Source organism: Siphateles boraxobius, unplaced genomic scaffold (assembly GCF_051911475.1).
Source record: "Siphateles boraxobius isolate OS27281-9 unplaced genomic scaffold, OSU_SipBor_1 55, whole genome shotgun sequence".
NCBI lineage: Eukaryota > Metazoa > Chordata > Actinopteri > Cypriniformes > Leuciscidae > Siphateles > Siphateles boraxobius.
Window position 1 is genome coordinate 8,808,181 of NW_027509181.1, and position 14,652 is coordinate 8,822,832.

The window sequence follows — 14,652 nt, forward strand, 5'->3', positions numbered from 1 at the left end:
ACATTTTTAAATATAATGACTGTAAAAATGTCATGTGGTGCAACTATTAAATAAAAAAAATCATTTATATTTTGTCAGGATAAAAAGTATTTTATAACCATTTAAAATGTTTTTGTTAAAAATATAAATGATTAATTTATCAATTTAATCTAGTTTTTAATTCTGAGAATATTTACCTGATTATTACTGATATGTTTTTGGAATGATCTACAAGACAGCAAATCTATTGTGTGCTGCAGGGATGACTTATTTTTGTAGGCCAAAACCCAGAAACGAGTTAGCATAGCATTGCACTTCCGGTTCCATTGTCCTGAAGTCAGTGGGTTTTTTGAATATTTTTGTTGTTGTTGTTAAATGCCTGAAATAAGGTATTCATCACGCTTTATTCTACGACATAAAATATACCAGTCATAGCCCTTTGGAAGTTTTTACATGTCTTGAAAAAGGCAGTTGCTAACAAGTGGCTAAATGGGGCTACAGAGGCTGTCGGCGGCATTAAAAAAAATTACACCGAACAGGAAAACACATCTATTTTTGCAATTAGCTTGTCGCATTCTCATGTTGTGCCTTAAAGATTGGTCAAAATAAGAAATAGTACCATAAAATAATGCCTATGTTGACAGCTCACTATGTTTTCGGAAGCTGAGAGTGTTTGCACTATGTTTTCTATTTATTTACATAGGTGGGTTTGGCAATGCCAATGTTCCCTTTTTTTGCTGCAGACGACCCAAACAAAGGACATTTCTCTCAATGGGACCAAACTTGCATCAGCCCAATAGGATTGTGTTTTGGCATCTGAGGTCAGTCAGAGAAATAAACACGGGCCTGCGGTCATTTCCTGTCCTCCTTGTACCTCTACACTTTGGAATCCCATCTGTGCCATAATTTCACTTTTAACAAAGAAAGGGCTACCTCAACCTCCGGCATTGTGTTTTATTCTCAAACCATGGGACTGATAAAGCAGGAACAATGTTTTTGTTTTAGTAAATATACTGGCCAGACTGCAGGAAGTCATTATGGTTATCTAGCAGTGGGTGGTCGAAATATATCACAGATGTTCTAGATGTCTAATGGCCAAGCTTGTCACTTCCACTCGCTGTCATGCAGTCAGTCAACCCTGTCCGGTTATGTGAGTAGAAAGCCAAATCCAATTTCATCTCTGACACCTCAATAAATCATAACCGTAATCCCAAAACCCTGCAGCTGTCCAAATTACTCCAAGCTATTAAAAAGGAAAATCTAGCATGGCATGTTGTGTCCATCTGTTATTATGGTTAATGTTCTATTGGTTGGAACCAAGTTTGATATTAAACTTTCGTTAACTTTATTTTACAGAAGTTACATGTACTTACTATAGTAATAACAGTAAATTATGCATATTAACAAGCAACTAACCCTAAACCAAACCTTAACCTTATATTAAGTACATGTAGTTAACTACCATTACCAAAGTCCCTTTAAAGTCGTCATGAAAGGGAAGTTGAGATTGTCCTTTTTTCCTTATTGTGACGTATATCCAAGTGAAACGGCTTCTGAAATAAGAAAAAATGCAGGGCGGGGCTTGATTTCGTCCTTCGGGAATTGATTGGATCGTTGGATGGAGGCAGATTTGAACGCCAGTTTACAGTCAGTTGTGGAGGATTTCTCTCCACCGGATTCATCACCGTTACCCTCCCATGAAGCATTTTTAATTGAGGAACCCGACCATGTGAACGAGGACGATTAGCCAAATTTTCCGGAAGGAATCACCCCATATTTATATGAGCCTCCCGCGAACCAAGATGAGCCACAATAACCACGCCCTCTAGTAACAGACTTTGACCGGAAGAGAAGAGAAGTCGTTTCGATGGGTGAGGGAAGGGTAATGTATTTGATTAAAGATTATAAGGTTACATGAATTTAAAAAAAATAATGAAGTGCATAGATAAATCATTTATAATAAACACTACAATATTACATATAAAAATACGAATGGTGAAATTTGATTTCATGACAACTTTAAGGAAAGTCATTTCACTCGGCAGCCATCTTTGAAGCGTTTTCTCTCTGGAAGCTATTTCAGTCATGCAAGTATGCAAGATTGATTTTCAACAATCACATGAGCATTTGTGCATGTTTTCTGTGAAAAGTGCTTACAGTAATGTCACTGTGCACATGAACATTTAATTGAACTTCTTGGTATCAAAGCGTAACTTCGCCATTTTTCAACCATCTTTGTTTTGTTACAATATCGGTAGTATATGTAAATGAACAATATTTACTCGTTCTCCGTGTTCCCTTGACCAAGAAATATTTGCTTATTTGTAAGCAAAAGTCTTTGATAGCTTTTAATGGCACCGGGGCTTTCGTGAAAACTACAGATTATAACTTTCGCACGGTTTTATGGTCGGATCGACAGAGGGTTATTAAAAGAAAAGTTATTGTAAGGATAGGTTTATCACTGAAAATGTTAGGTCTACTCTATAAACATCATTATAGAGAAAAATTGCAGTTTCTTTTAAATTTTCCTCTCCGTTTGGACACTGTTTTTGTGGTCATCCAATTTAAAATGTTGACTACAAACACACAGGTTTTTCAGATTTTACGTCATGGTGCTCTTAACATATTTATGATTTTTTTGCCATTCTCACTGCATTTACAATTCTTTTCAGCCTTTAGCTGCTGTGTATAACATGCTGGATCCTTCACTGGAAACTGAAAATAACTCGCTCCCACTAAACGTTTAACTCTTTAAATTCTTGCAACCGGGAACAATACAAGTTGACACCATTATGACTAAAAGTTTGCTAAGAAGTATTTCCTACTAAATCAAGCGCTATTTGACTCTGGTAAGTGGATTTAGAGTAGACTGGTGGGAGTGGCCTTGGTCAGCGACATGCCCAGTGCATTATGGTTGCTGAAGTTTTCTAATCTATTTGGCAAAAGCGAAGTTTTTCTCTAGTCAGGTGTCACAGATTTAAAAATGTTTTGACTTTATACTGTATACTGTATACTTTATACAGCCAAGTTTTATTGAAAGGCCATTTCCCCAGTTGTGAAGTACCCATTTAAGTGTAAATAGTATGTCTTCAGTGAATGTACAACAAAAAAGATCAGATCTGTGCATCAACCTAAAACTTAAAGCAGCTTAATTGAGAAATACTTAAAAATTACATGCCATTTAATGTAATTTGTTAACTTGAGTAAATAATAATAAACAATTAATAATAAATATATATTATATATCATATATAAAAAATCAATGTCTTAAAAATAAAACTTTATTAATAAGGTGTATATATATATATATATATATATATATATATATATATATATATATATATATATATATATATATTCTTCTTTTTTTCTTTTTCTGTGGAATCAAGAAAAGTACAGAGAATCCTTAAAGGTTACTGGTAATAGTAATGTGACAACCCTAGTTGTTTGTTTGAAAGGGTCCTGACCTGAGATGGCCAGCAGCATTTTCCTGCGGGCTCCGAATGTAGTGATGCCGAGCTCTTTCAGGTCTTGATCAGTCAGCGTGAGGAATGTCTGAAGGTCAATCTGATAAAAAGATAGAAATTGCCTTTTTAGCTTGGACTTTCAGAGAAAGATTTGTGTGGTCAGAGACATATTCCAGAATCAAACCTGCCTCTGAGTGCACGTGCACTGACCACCACACTCTTTCTCTAACTTTCTGATGATTTGTTTACAAGATAAAAGCCAGAACCAAACATTAGACTCCACAGTGTTATCTCGAGCATCTTGAAATACTGTGCTTGGCATATTGTATGAATCACAGAACTATATTTTGGCTTTTCTAAGGCTTTCAGTTCTGTGCTGGAAGTTGCGTCACAGTAACCTTAGGCCAGTTTCAGACAGTATACACAAGTGGCATAGAGCTGTCACACTGACAGTGTTTCTTCTCCGTAACAATGCTGTGGCTCTACACCAAACAAAGTAATTTCTGGGCTACTACATTGAGTATTTCTTTTAATAAAAGCCATACATTATAAAATTGGAGCTGGTCATTCATAAATAATACATATTCAACATTAATTAAAGCTGCAAGCAGCATTTATCGGTGTTCAAGCAGTTAAGGCAGTTAAGCTCAAAATCATCAAAAGATATTAAGTTTCATGTAGCAAGCATTTAACCACTGACATCATAGATGGAATAGACCTTGTTTTAGCATGATTTACCATGATATACCAAATTTTAGTGTGATTTTTCATGATTTACCATTTTCCAGTATGATTTACCATGAATCTAGCATGATTTACCATAGTTTACCATGATATACCAAGTTCTAGTATGATTCACCATGATTTACCCTGCTCTAGCATGGTTTACCACAATTGAACACATTCTAGTATGATTTAATATGATTCTAGCATGATTTACCATGTTATAGGATGATTTACCATGATATACGACATTGTAGAATGATTCTTTATGATATCAATTTATGATATGAACATTATATGATCATAGATGGAAAAGATCATTCACAGCTAATACAGGCAATTTACCATAGGAAATACATGGTTTTGAAGCTTTTTAACCCTTTGATGCGCAACATGGGTCTAAATAGACCCGACTGAGTTTTAATTTTCTATATCTTTGCAAGAAATTAATTTCATCATTCAGTATTCCAGGTATTCCTCAATTAACTTGTTTTTGATCATTAGAAATCCTTATTTTATTTTTACTTTCTTACTTTTTGAATAAAAATAGTTTTGTATCGCAACCCTTCTAATGCGCAACATGGGTCTAAAAAGACCCGTATTCATTTCCTATGTTATTTCAGTGATGGCTGAGTGTTTTCTTTGCTGAATCTTTAAAATATATGTATTTTATCCTTTGCTATTCCAGGTATTCATTAAATATCTTGTTTTTGATTTCCACAAATCATTATGTTTGTTTCCTTTCTTACTTTATAAACAAACACAGTTTTTGTATTTCTACATCAATTTTACATACATGGGTCTAAGAAGACCCGTTTTCATTTCCTATGTTATTTCAGTCATGGCTGAGTGTTTCGTTGCTGAATCTTTAAAATATATGTATTTTATCATTTGTTATTCCAGATATTCATTAAATATTTATATTTATGTTTCCTTTCTTACTTTGTATACAAACCCAGTTTTTGTATTTCTACATCAATTTTACATACATGGGTCAAAAATGACCCATATAGAAACCTTTGATATTTGCACATATTTGCAAGTAGGAACATATTTACTGCATAAATACTATTACTATAGTATTACATAATACTATTCACCTGCCACACATTTCACAACTCAACACAGCTGCTTTTGAATATTTGATGCAATTCTTATTTTATTTTAACCACAGAAAATATTTGATATTTTGTAAAAGATAACTGGACATAATATTTGAATATTAGGCTATGGTTACCTTAACCATGAAATCCTAGTGAGAAATTACTTGTGAGAAAGAGAAACATATCCAATACTATTAGCTAGCTAGCTGTTGACATATTCTATTCTAGCTAGCTAATGTTAGCTACACTAAAAAAAGATGGGTTTTTAAAAGGGAACTCGGCAACTCTAGCTATTTCTTCGCTGATTTTCACTTTTGTTGTCGCATGTTTTCTCAACGAGCTCCCCCTACAGCTGTGGGAGTATATTTCACAACAATGTTGTAAAAAAACTCACTTGCGGCACCCTCCTCCCCCTTTCTACCGCTGGTCATGTGCATTTGTTATTATCGGAGCCGGCAAACTTTATCGTGTGGAGCTATACCGAGGTGGGTAATACATCATACACATTGAGGGCGGCATGTGTGTTTATGTCGAATTGCCATAAAGCAGTTTGTGTTTCTCGCTCGTTCTCGCTTCTTACAAGACTTCCTGTTTCCAACTTACTGGGACGTTAGTCCCCATGTTGCAAGGTTGGTTTTCCACCTAGGAACGTTGGGGGGAGCAGGGAAAGTCACCATTCTCACCAGAACAGGTTATTAAACCATCCAAATGATATCTAAACGGTTTTATTAAGTTGAAATAGTTGCCGAATGCCCCTTTAAAGCTTATTTAAATGTAATAGACCTAAAAGTTCTAAAAAATAGGCCTAAAAGTCTTGAATTAGCCATTATGCTGAAATTGTTCGATGTGTTAAGAGTTTAGGGTCCTTTTTTTACCACCTTTTTGATTTTAAAATCTGTAACTGTCAAAGCCACCTGAAATAACATAGAAAATGAATACGGTCATTTTAGACCCGTGTATGTAAAATTGATGTAGAAATACAAAAACTGTGTTTGTTTATAAAGTAAGAAAGGAAACATAAACATAATGATTTGTGGAAATCAAAACAAGATATTTAATCAATACCTGGAATAACAAATGATAAAATACATATATTTTAAAGATTCAGCAAGGAAACACTCAGCCATGACTGAAATAACATAGGAAATGAATACGTGTCTTTTTAGACCCATGTATGTAAAATTGATGTAGAAATACAAAAACTGTGTTTTTTTATAAAGTAAGAAAGGAAACATAAACATAATGATTTGTGGAAATCAAAAACAAGATATTTAATCAATACCTGGAATAACAAATCGTAAAATACAAATATTTTAAAGATTCAGCAAAGAAACATTCAGCCATGACTGAAATAATATAGGAATTGAATACGGGTCTTTTTAGACCCATGTTGCGCATTAGAAGGGGTATCCATAGCTTGTGCATAAAAGGGTTAACAGTTATAGCACCACCTATGGTCTGATCTCCATGAAACTTTGCATGCTTCTTCACCATGTTATGAGACATATGGTCACCAATTTTTGTGAAGTTCAGATTTTTTATTTATGATTTATAGGCTTTTGAGTGTATTTTGACATGCCCATTTTCTAAATGACCCTGTTACAGCTACCCAAATGCAAAAGTTCAACTTTTTTTTCAATAATTATTGATCTAGAGAGTCCAGAGAATTGTCCTAGACTTGTCTGGTTCCGATCGGAAGGAAAAACCTAGGACTAGTTCGCAAAAGCAGGTTTTGGACAAAATCTGACATATTTGCTTAAACCAAGGATCACAGTGGTGTAAAAAGCTTGAGGCTAGGACCAACGGTCTACGAGTTATGAGCAATTTAGTACTTTTGGTTGCTGTAGCGCCACCTATGGGCCAATCGGGGTCATACTCTGATAGGTTCTCCCCAAAAGTGTGGCCTACTATCTGGCCAAGTTTCAAGTCTCTAGGCCTTACGGTTTGGGCTGCACGATGCGTTTTAGGGGAATTTTTTTTTCAAATAGCAATTACAATAGGTTTTCAGCACTTCGTGCTTGAACACCTAAAAATATGAAATATTGTGAAATCTAATAAATATGAGATGAAAAAATTATATCCAAATTGTTCAGATTCATGATGTGTGAAACTTGCATTAAACCTGACAGATGTGTTTATTCAAAAATTGATTTAGCTGTTCACTCCAGTATTTCACGTTGCGTCATGAAAGCCTATATTGCCAAAGGCCGTGCTGATAAATAAAGTTTAAAGAGCCTTCTAAAAATAAAATAGTCTAAGCGCTGAAAGACATAAAACATAAAAACAACCTCCCGGTGAAAGAAATCATCTAAAACTCATTTACGTGCTCTCACATCAAATAGCAACACTAACAGAGAAGATATCGGCAGTGCCGTCTGTACCTCCTGCTGTTGGAAGACGTCGGTATACTTCCCGAGGCCAAGTTTGCTGAAGAGCTCAGGCAGATCAGATCCTTTGAAAGATGTGTTGAGATTACAGCCGTTAGTTCCCGTCACTGACGAGATGCAGTCCATGTAGTTGCTTAGGTAGTGCTCTAACCCAAAATACATTAAAAAAATAGTTACCAAACTGTTCACTTAAACTAATGAGCTGCCTACCAAAACAGTATTTTATGGCTTTACAGATACTTTGTCTTGGTGAAAATGCGTAAATTTTATTTAATGTGCACTTGGAGTGTACTTCAAATCTTGGAAGTATTTTTGGTTACACTTTATTTTACAGTGTCCTTGTTTCATATGTTACATGTTTTTACCATAGTGATAAGAGTAAATTATGCATAATTACATGCACCTAACCCTCAACCAAACCCTAACCCTCTAGTAAATACATGTGAATTAATATTACTCAGTACTTAAATATAATTACACCGTAACAGTGATAGGGTTAAAATAAAGTGTAGAAAAGAAAGATAATATAATACTTACTGTAAGTACACTTTTAATAAGTGCATTTTGTACGTAATAATGTCAAAAAGTTTTACTTTCAAGTATGTTTTAAATCATTATGTTTAATAATATATTGTTGTGATTTAAAGTACTTATTTTGATGTGCTGACTAAAGTAAAATACTTGAATTGTAATTTAATTTTAACTGCAATGTTTTTGCCCTGTTACATTTAAAGTAAATTCATTTTAAATGTACTAATTTGCAATTTGCGTAATTACAAATATGTGACCCTGGATCACAAAACCAGTCTTAAGTAGCACGGGTATATGTGGGAATAGCCAACAATACATTGTATGGGTCAAAATTATCAATTTTTCTTTTATGCCAAAAAACATTAGGATATTAAGTAAAGATCATGTTCCATGAAGATATTTTGTAAATTTCCTACCTTAAATGTATAAAACATTTATATTTGTGAGTGAATGCAGCACAATCGCGAACATAAATGGACAACTTTAAAGGCGATTTTCTCAATGTTTCGATTTTTTTGCACCCTCAGATTCCAGATTTTCAAATAGTTGTATCTCGGCCAAATATTGTCCTATCCTAACAAACCATACATCAATGGAAAGCTTATTTGTTCAGCTTTCATGTGATGTATAAATCTCAATTAAAAAAAAATGACCCATAAGACTGGTTTTGTCATCCAGGGCCACATATATTTAAATACATAGACGTTTCAGAAGAAATTACATTAAATTAAACTTTAGTTTACCATAAATGCTTGTCAGTTTATTCAACAGTACACTTGTACGAAGTACACTGAAATTATATATAAAGATGTACTTAAGTTCTACTTAAGTATGTCAAAAAAAAGCAATATTAAGTTGCAATATTAATGGACATAATTATGTTTTCATTTTATTTTAATTTAATTACAAATATGATGCAATTAAGTGTCTGAAAACATTACATTGAAGTTTATTCTTTTAAAGAATATTATTTGCGTAATACGTACTCTTTTGAAAAGTATGCTTGAATGCACTTCTTCACAATGGCAGTGACAGTGATTTGCAGTAATACAGCGACTGGAAGTTAGTTTAGTAACATGCTAATGTTAAAATTAAGTACATGTTAGCTGAGTTTCTTGTGTAGTGTTTGCTAACAGAGCTGCCTATGTATCGTCTCAATTCTATCACTAATAATGTTTTAAATTACCTTTAATATCACTAACATACTGATATTTGGTAATTGTAATGGTCAAACTTAAGTATTTAAAACTTATGCCTTTTATTTTGTCACATTAATACAGTCCTGTTGACTGAAGAGCACACCTGTTTTGTTCTGCTTCCTTTTTGGGCTGATGGGAGAGGGGAATTCGCTGTGTATCGGGAGCCCGCTCCCATTCCTTTCCCTCCAGTTATCCGAGTCGCTGCCACTCGCCATCCCCTCTCTACTGTTGGAGCGGGACAGGGCTAGAGGCGACCCCTTATACAAATACATATCATAGATCATGTTTATTCCACTAAAAACATGCAGTGATGCATTGATACAAAATAATAAAAAAACAAGCATATAGGCACTGCCAGAGCTAATCAAAATCAGTGAGAATGCACCGGATGAACCACAGTCAGCATAGACCGATTCATAGGAGGCAAATCCTTCTCCCATCTGCTGGAGTTGTTGAGTTTACCTCATATGTAGTTGACATGGTAGGTTTATAAGAGACGTGGTTCGCCCTGCGCAGCTCCTTAATAGTTTCTGCAGGCATAGACTTTGAGAAGCCCAGACCGCTCCATGTGTTCGTGGGGGTACGGACCTCCGTCACCACTGGCTTCTTTAACATGGCTGAAAAGAGAAACACAGAGAAAGATGCATTTAAACAACTTGTAAGATGTCGAGTCGAAGTCACTGCCTATGCATCACACTTTATTATGCCAGATTAAAGTCCTAAATAGAAAAATATATATTTACATTACAATTTACAACATATATTTATTTTATATTCCATTATATATTGTATAATATATACAATATGATATATATAATTAACTGAATACAAATATTTATTATGTAATATTTTTTAATTATTAATTTTAATTGTATAATATTACTTCAATAAAAATGTTTTTTTTCTGTATACTGTAGTAGAATGTTGGGAGAGAAATTGTGATGCAATTGTCATGACATCTTAGTTGTAAAACAGCCTTATTTTTTCATGCTACGTATATATATATATATATCCTAAACATTTTTCATTCTATCTAAATACTGTCACGGTTTGAGTAGCAACAGTCTTTAATGAAGTAAAGCAAACACAGGTAGATCCAAAGGTAATGGCAAACTAAACAACACGTAGACACAAAAAATACTGGACAAAGAACACTGAAAACACAGCAACTTATACTGGTTATGATAAGGTGAACACAGCTGAACCGAAAGACAAATCATATTAGTAGCCAAGATGACAAACGAGTGTCGGGAACAGAACAAAGGAAAATAGGGATCAATGAATGCAAACTAAAAGTCCATGAAAGTTAAAATAAGACGGCACAGACGGACTAGGTGTGACATATAGACAGTATAAATATAAAAATAAGAGAGAGAAACAAATGAACAAAAGAATTATATATATATATATATATATATATATATATATATATATTTGAATAAAATCTATTTCTTTTGTTCATTTGATTCTCTCTCTTATTTTTATGGTGAAACATAAACCATATTGACGTTTTTGATGAGAATTTATAATTAGTTGATCTAGAATTTAATGTCAAATTCCCTAACATTGTGCTAAATCGGCCAAACCCCAGAGTTTTACAATAAAACTGTGCTACATTTCAATACTGTTCCAACATAAATCATTAACAAAGAACCGTTGACAGTATGAGGTAAAGAAAAGCGGGGTACATTCCGCACTCTCAGGCCCATAGTTTACAGTATGAACACTGGACACAGGACGTGAGGTGTGGAGAAGCTTTATGAGGTACAGTTTATTTACCGTGAATGTGAAACAGGACTTTAATGACACACTACTCATTGCCAGACATTCAGCATATGAAGACACTGTAGTCTTGCTTTGTTCATTGCTGGCACACTAGACTAAACATAACCGGTTTCCAATTCCTCAAACCACCTACCAGCAGAATTGTTTTTAACAATATAGATGGGTGGGAGACACTCTTAAAGTTCGGTATATAGCTTTAACTGCGTTTTGATTGGTCAGTCACATACCTTTGGTCGCCAATAACTTCTTTTGCTCGTAGTCGAACGCCTGTAGAGGTGAACAGAGAGAAAGCAAAGAATGTTTATGCTGTTGGAAAGGATTTAAGAGTTATGTCCCTCATTTCTCCTGTCAGATTGGTTTATAGTATGAGAAAGGCAAATGGTAAACATTGCCTCATTCTTTCAAAACCATTTAGCAGACTGTGGCGGATAGAATAGTGTTGACTTTCTGTCGTTTTAGAAACACTGCATTGTCTTGAGAGGCAGGACATGAGATCACGATACAGGCGCACATACTGCCCGTCAAAAGTTTAGAATAATTCTGATTTTTTTAATGTCTCTCATCCTCACTTAGGCTCCATTTTTTTAATCAGAAATACTGTAAAAACAGTAATACTGTGAAATATTATTAGAATTTAAAATAACTTTTTCTATTTTAATATATTCTTAAAGGTAATTTAATCCTGTGATGGAAAAGCTGAATTTTCATCATCATTTCTCCAGTGTCACATGATCCTTCAGAAATCATTCTATTAAGCGGATTTGCTGTTCAAGGTTTTTTTTTTTATTATTATTAATGTTGACAACAGTTTTTGATGCTTAATATTTTTGTAGAAATCATGATACACTACCATTCAAAATAAATGTATACTATTATTAAGCAAGAATGCATGAAATTGATCAAAACTGACAGTAGAGGCATTTATATTGTTACAAAAGGTTTCTATTTCAAATAAATGCTGTTCTTTTGAACTTTCTATTCATCAAAGAATCCTGAAAAGTTTTAATCATGGTTTCCACAAAAATTAAGCAGCAAAAACTGTTTTCAACACTGATAATATTAAGAACCATTATTAATAATTGAGCACCAATAATCACTGATAATAACTGAGGACCAAATCTCTATATTAGAATGATTTCTGAAGCGTCATGTGACACTAAAGACTGAAGTAATGATGTGGAATATTCAGCTTTGCCATCACAGGAATGAAATACATTTTAAAAATACATTTAAATATAAACCAGTTATTTTAAATTGTAATCATATTTGACAAACTTTTTCCTGAATTTTTGATCCAATAAATACAGCCTTGGTGAGCATAAGAGACTTTCAAAAACATTAAGAAAACTTAAACTTTTGACCAGTTGTGTAGCTATTATATCCATGAGGGGTGTTAGTCTGAAACGCAGAAAGTTATTGTGATATTGTGATAAATGTGATATTCACGCTGCTCGATTCATTGGACAATTGTTTTTTAAACTAAGGGAAGCGCCTGACGAGATTCTAAGTGCATCACCTGCATACTGGAGAAGGAGGACTGGGGAGAAAGGCGGATTCTGTCCGAGTTCTGCTGAGCGGCCCGTTCCGCTGCTCTCTCGCTCCCCGGAGCGCGTTTATCAGCCACCGGACTCTCAGAGGCGCTGGAGTCAGAGTCCGACAACAGACACTCTGAACTAGAGAGGTGAAAGAATAGGAGTAAACATGTTGCATGATCTGGACTAGTGATTGACTGTTGAGTGATGTGTGTTCGTACTGTAGTAGGGAGTTCTTGGTGCCCTGTAGCAGCTCCAGGGCTTGTCTCTTTCCTGACGTTGTCTTACAGGACGCCAACATCTGCTTTAGTTCATTGCTGTTTCCCGAGTGAGAAGGGCTTCGGGGCATGCCCACCTCCACGAACGTATCCGAGCCTGAAACACACACATATAGACGCTACGGTGTTTTTCTTTCCTCAAGCCCCCATATTGAACGTTTTAGCTGAGTAGTTTGAGATTGTATTCCTGCAGCACTCAGCATCAGAGAATCTAACACGCCATTTACCATCACTGCTTTTAAGGAATAACGAGATTGAATTGACTTCGCCTCATCTGAAAGCAAAAACACACAGGCTAAATGAATGTAGGGCCAACTCAAACAGCTTTAACAATGCCGGAGCACGGAAAACCTTGGCCTTGTATTTCCACAAACGCCTCGTTCATAGAACAGGAAGGAATGGTATTACCATTTGGAACTGAGTTTATATTTATCCATAATTAGACTGACCAAAGACAATAAATTCTCGCTTTCAAGTGTTAATCAAACGGTTGACAGGATTCAGCAGTGAATGTCACTGGTTGCATTAGGCATGAATAAAGGTGAGTATAATATATCTTTCAATTTATTTAAACTTGGAAAGTGGCATGCGTGAAGTGTTGATTCACATGGCATACATTGTAATACAAATAAAGCTTGCTGGCATTTACCAGATAAAATTACTCAGTTCTGACAAATGTCAGGAATCACTCTTGTAGAGTACGCCATCACACTTAATTGACTTTATGAATGTGTGTGTGTGTGTGTGTGTGTGTGTGTTTGTATCCACACACACACACACACACACACACACACACACACACACACACACACACACACACACACACACACACACACACACACACACACACACACACACACACACACACACACACACACACACACACACACACACACACACACACACACACACACGTGTTTCCATGTTTTATGGGGACTTTCCATAGACATAATGATTTTTATACTGTACAAACTGTATATTCTATTCCCTTACACTAACCCTACCCCTAAACCTACCCATCACAGAAAACTTTCTGCATTTTTACATTTTCAAAAAACTTACTTAGTATGATTTATAATGACATTTTGTCCCCATAATGTCGGGTTTACCAGGCCACACACACACACACACACACACACACACACACACACACACACACACACACACACACACACACACACACACACACACACACACACACACACACACACACACACACACACAATACTGTTTGGGATCGAAATAATTATCTTATGCTCACCACGGCTACATTTATTTGATCAAAAATACAGTAAAAACTCTAATATTTTGAAATATTATTAAAATTTAAAAGAATGCTTTGTATTTTAACATATTTCAAAATGTGATACTTTCAGGATTCTTTGATAAATAGAAAGATCAAAAGAACAGCATTTATTTGAAATAGAAATCTTTAGTATCAATATAAATGTTTTCACTTTCCCTGATCCATTTAATGCGTCCTTGCTGAATAGAAGAACTAATTTCTTTCCAAAACAAATACTTTAAGATACGTTTAGATAATGGTTTTTTATCTTATATTAAGCTTAAATAAATAATATAAAATATAAATAATTCTATAAATCAAAAAATTCTATATAAAATTGTTAATAAAAATTAACAAATGAATTATAAATTAGATTAATAAAT

General features: G+C 34.5%; 1 protein-coding gene across 2 annotated transcripts in view; it reads right to left on the reverse strand.

Annotated features, from left to right (window-relative positions):
* bicc1 (BicC family RNA binding protein 1) overlaps positions 1-14,652 on the reverse strand; it is a 116,712-nt gene that overhangs the window by 3,865 nt on the left and 98,195 nt on the right. For both annotated transcript variants that reach the window (XM_077206018.1, XM_077206019.1), the window contains exons 14-20: positions 12,928-13,081; positions 12,691-12,847; positions 11,402-11,441; positions 9,852-10,006; positions 9,493-9,646; positions 7,654-7,805; positions 3,447-3,546 (exon numbers count right to left, since the gene is read on the reverse strand). In XM_077206018.1, the coding sequence (XP_077062133.1) occupies positions 3,447-3,546; positions 7,654-7,805; positions 9,493-9,646; positions 9,852-10,006; positions 11,402-11,441; positions 12,691-12,847; positions 12,928-13,081 (912 nt within the window). The remainder of the gene's footprint in view (positions 1-3,446; positions 3,547-7,653; positions 7,806-9,492; positions 9,647-9,851; positions 10,007-11,401; positions 11,442-12,690; positions 12,848-12,927; positions 13,082-14,652) is intronic.